This window comes from Octopus sinensis, linkage group LG15, assembly GCF_006345805.1.
Source record: "Octopus sinensis linkage group LG15, ASM634580v1, whole genome shotgun sequence".
NCBI lineage: Eukaryota > Metazoa > Mollusca > Cephalopoda > Octopoda > Octopodidae > Octopus > Octopus sinensis.
The window spans coordinates 56,060,582-56,065,581 of record NC_043011.1 but is presented as its reverse complement, the minus strand read 5'-3'; the positions used below and the strand labels follow the sequence as shown (position 1 = coordinate 56,065,581).

General features: G+C 36.4%; 1 protein-coding gene across 1 annotated transcript in view; it reads right to left on the bottom strand.

Moving 5' to 3' along the window:
* Positions 1-5,000, bottom strand: part of LOC115219862 (cilia- and flagella-associated protein 58-like) — a 72,443-nt gene that overhangs the window by 27,236 nt on the left and 40,207 nt on the right. Inside the window, exons 10-11 of the mRNA XM_029790155.2 lie at positions 2,646-2,728; positions 783-974 (exon numbers count right to left, since the gene is read on the bottom strand). Of these exons, the coding sequence (XP_029646015.1) occupies positions 783-974; positions 2,646-2,728 (275 nt within the window). The remainder of the gene's footprint in view (positions 1-782; positions 975-2,645; positions 2,729-5,000) is intronic.

Genomic DNA, 5,000 nt, shown 5'->3' with positions numbered 1-5,000 from the left:
TTTGTTGTATGAGGCAAATGCAGAACAAACATAACAGATTGTTAAAAGAGAGACAAGAAGAAGAAGAGCAACGAGTTTTACATGGATTTTTGCTTTTTTTTCAGCTTATGTTTGGAACAAATTCTAACACATCAACAAATAACAAAAGTAATTAAATAAAACAGTTTGTTTTATTTAATTATATTTCTTTGTTTTTTCCCATTTTTTGCAGTTTTTTTTTTTTTTTGGTTTTATCTTAAAAAAGAACAGTCTTGTAGAATTATAGAATGAGGAATTAAAAATCTTCCAAAACTCAAATCTCTTCACCAAGAAACACCAAATTCTTGACTATCATCTTTTACGTGAAGAAATATTATTTTGATTTTTGCGTAGTGACTGGGATGCATTGCAGACTTCTGCTCGGGAAACAATATTCTATCAATTATAGGGATTTACTCTTTACTCTTTTACTCTTTTACTTGTTTCAGTCATTTGACTGTGGCCATGCTGGAGCACTGCCTTTAGTCGAGCAAATCGACCCCAGGACTTATTCTTTGTAAGCCTAGTACTTATTCTATCGGTCTCTTTCGCCGAACGGCTAAGTTATGGGGACGTAAACACACCAGCATCGGTTGTCAAGCGATGTTGGGAGTGGGGGCAAACACAGACACACAAACATATACACACACATATATATACATATATATACGACGGGCTTCTTTCAAAGAAAAAAACAATTTTTTACAAACCATTAAGCCAGACAACATTCAACTTGTAACGAACTGATCAACACATTAATTTACCTTATGCGTGAGGTCACTCGCTTCATTGATATATCTGTCTCTTTCTTTCTCCAGCTGATAAATCAACTTCCTTTGCTTCTGAGCCTCGTCTTTATGGTTGCTTATCTCTTGCTCAAGGTTTTTCTTGTTCTGTTCCAAGGCTTTCACCTGATTGACGTGCTCTTCTTTCAAACTGATTGCTTTCCGTAGATCCTAAATAACAAAGTAAATACGTTGTTTCACAGAGAAATATTTTATTGTGGGAAACATTTAGAAACGCATTTTTGAAACTAGCTTTTTTTTTTTTATACATTAACTAAATCTCGTAAGATACTTGACCTGTTACCTATACGAGTTGAAATATTTTACTGGGTCCTGTCTGACTGACATCTTGAGGAGTGGAAACAAAAAATAAATAAAAACAAAATTAAATGCAGTAAATCATTTGGTCAGATGGTCAACAAATTCGGACATTCAACTGCCTTATTTGGAATTAAATATTACTAAATGACATCAGATTAACTTCTTTTATTTTTTAACATCAGCACTGAAATGAATAGAAAGTTGGATGACCAGGGGAGAAATGGTTTTTGATTCATGATATGTTTATGGTGAAAAGATTATATTGGACATGACCATTCAAAGAAGCACAAAAGAATGACGACAGAAATTTCTTTTTATGCAGAGGTTTGATTGAACAGGTTCCATAGATAAATGGAGACCAGAGATAAAAATTTAGAGAGGGTGAGAGAGCAAATGAATAAATGTGACTGCTATAGAATAATTTTGAAGTTGAGAGCATTTCTGGTTGTTTATCTTCCTGATTCATCATGCTGACAAAGTTTGGTTATCAAACAACAGCTAAATTCAAACATCATCTGACTAAATGCATGGTTGCATCAATTTTCCTGTCTGTCTCTTTCTGCATTTCTATGTGGTTCTTAGAATGGCCTCTTTCTATAAGACCACAACATATCTGTTTGGACAAACTTGTAGTGACATCATCACTTGGAAGTCAGACAGTTGTTTTGATTGGAAACAACAAGCCCTGGGTTCAATTTACCATATAAGCCTGATACAAATCCATCAAACATGAAAATAGGTTCCCATTCTACACAGTCATTGTTCCAACGAGAGGGAATATCTTTCTATGTAATAATATGCTTGTAGATATCTGATGGTTTCTACAGATTTGATGTAGGCCTATCATTTTGTCTTTTTCTCTAATGAATTTAATTTTGAATAATTTTATATCATATTTGAGTTTAGACAAATGTATGATATCAACAAATTTTAGAAAGCAATTTCATAAATTAACCTAAATGCAATGACAATATGAGGTCCAATGGTTACCAGGCTGTGGGGGTTTAATGTTAAGACTAAGGGTTAGTAACTAAAATGATTATAAAGTTGAAACCTTACTATTGTAACAACTGTATCGTGCACCAAATTGTTCAATTTAAGAAGGACATTGAGCTAAAAATAAAAGTGTTCTTACAAAATGCAAATATTTGAATTTGTAAAAAAAAATCATTCCATCAATGCTGTGCCATAGAAAATATAAATGTAAATTAGGAAAATGGCATCAATCAACAAGAATCAAATTTGAATGAGAAATATTGAGAAAGAGAAAACCATTTATTAAATAACAGGAATATATTCTATGGTATTTGTGGAGTCTAATTACTACACCTAAGGTTACAAGTGGGACAAATGCCTGTCAACTTTCAGAACAATGAAACTATATTCTTCATTCACTTAGAAAACATCTCAAACAATGTGTTGTTAATTGCAGAAAATTTTGGTAACCTTTCTAAAAGGCAGCAACCTATTGTTTAATCATTGTTTAAATATTTTCTAGAATCAAAATTATGATTTCTTTACCTTGTTTATTAAATCTCTGTTTTTTGTTAATGCTTCCAGATCCTTCTTTTCTTTCTCGGAATTCTTTTTACTTGTTTCAATGGCTGGAAATTTTTAGAATAATTGATGTTGCATTAAAAACATAGAATATTATGAAAAGAAATGATAAAGTGCAAGTGAACGTAACATACATACAAGTGTGTGTGTGTGTGTGTGTGTAAATATATCATCGTCGTCATCATCGTCATCATCATCATGTTAGTTAGTTAGTTAGTTAATTTGGCTCAAAAGCAAATAGCAAGGCCATGTAGGGGGACATGGAGTTAAGTACAGGGTGGTGTTCATGTAAAGAGTTCAGGCCACTTGAGGTCCAGGGAGGCTTTGAACAAAGCGGTCGTCGGCATCTTCACCATCTCGTCTGGCAGCTTGTTCCACGGATCCGCAACCCGGACGGAGAAAGCTCCTCTCCTTCGATTGAGATGAAATCGTCGCAGGTAGAGCTTTTTGGAATGACCCCGCAGCCGACGCTCTGGAGCAGGAGTGAAGAACAGCTCTTTCGAGAGGTTACACTTTCCGCTTATGATGTTGTGGGCGAGAATGAGATCACCACGGCGGCGGCGTTTTTCAAGAGAATAAAGGTCGAGCGTCCTCAGCCTTTCTTCGTAGGACAAATTTTTGAGACCATGAACCATGCGGGTAGCCAGCTTCTGGACTCTTTCAAAATGCTGTATGTCTTTGAGGAGATAAGGAGAAGAGGCTTGAATCCCATACTCCAATATGGGTCTCACCAGCGTGACATAGAGTGGTAGGAATATCATCATCATCTCATCATCATCATCATCATCATCATCATCATCATCATCATCATCATCATCATCATCAGTATCCTCATCATCATTCAATGTCCACTTTCCATGCTGGCTGGTGGGGATGGGGACCCAGCAAGCCTCAGGGCTGTGTCAGGCTCCGGTGTCTGCTTTGGCATGGTCTCTATGGCTGAAGATTCTTCCTAAATCCAACCACTTTACAGTGTGCACCAAGTTCTTTGGTTCTTTCTTTCTTTTTTTTTTCTCTGTGTGCCACTGGCACAGGTGAGATGGCCAGGTAAGTTGCAATTCAGTAAAAGAAGAGGGAGAGGAAAAGGAAAAAGTAGCCACAAGTGAATGGGGAGTATTTGAGTGGGGGAAAAGGTGGCTTGATGCTGGAGGTTGAAAAGCTGAAAATCGAGGGAGAAGCAGAAGAGTTTTGCTATTGAGGAGCGAGAATTATATGGAGAGGTTGATGGGAATGGTTGAGGAGGAGATAGGAGGAAGGTTGTGATGGAGTGCCAGAACAAAGAGTCAAGGTACAAGAAAGGGAACATAGGAGAGGATATGGAGAGTGGGTCATGGCAGGAGATGAGAATGGAGGTGAATATAGTGAGTGAGGAACAAGGGTGGAGGTGAGGTTGAGGGGAATGCCAGTATGGAGAGGTCTAAGGTGACATATATATATATATATATCGCCATGTTGAATCGCTAGCTTCTGCACACATTTTTTTTCTCTCCTTGTTTCTCTCTGTGTTTCTTTTCTGTGTATCTTTCTGTTGAAGAGCATAGGCTCGAAACGTAAAGACTTGTTTTATTTATATTCCTGAGCGCCATACTAATACAATTGTTTGTTTGTACTCCACCTGCCTTCGTCTTTTGTTTATTTTCATAAAGCTTCCTGTTATATATATATATATATATATATATATATATATATATATTATATATATATATACACACACATATATATCATTATTCAGTTTTATTTCAAGATTTCTTGCCAATAGAGAAAGAGACGGTTTCTAACCTAGATCCAAGGCTCCTTCATTGCAATTTCAACAACATTGACAAGGTATGTTTGTATGTTTGTATGTATGTTTGTATGTATGTATGTATGTATGTATGTATGTATGTATGTATGTATGTATGTATGTATGTATGTATGTATGTATGTATGTATGTACGTATGTACGTACGTATGTATGTAAGTATGTATCTGTGTGTGTGTTTGTCTTTTCATTTGTGTTCATCCCCACCACCACCACACCACCACCACCACCTGGCAGTCAGTGTTGATTTGTTTATGTTCCCATAACTTGGAAGTTCAACAAAAGAGATCAATAGAATAAGTACCAGAGAGTAAAAGAATCCACAAATGCAGGGAGGTTTTGAAGAGAGTTTGGAAAATTGGGTACCATTTGGAAGAAGGGAAAAAGGGGCCGGCAAGGCTACACAGGGAAATGAAACCTGCATCTCTGAAATTCTGGTCGAGCACCGTGTGCCATTAAGGTAAGAGATCCCTGACAACAGGTCCCACCTTTTTATAATGCTAAGAAGTAGCTTTAGA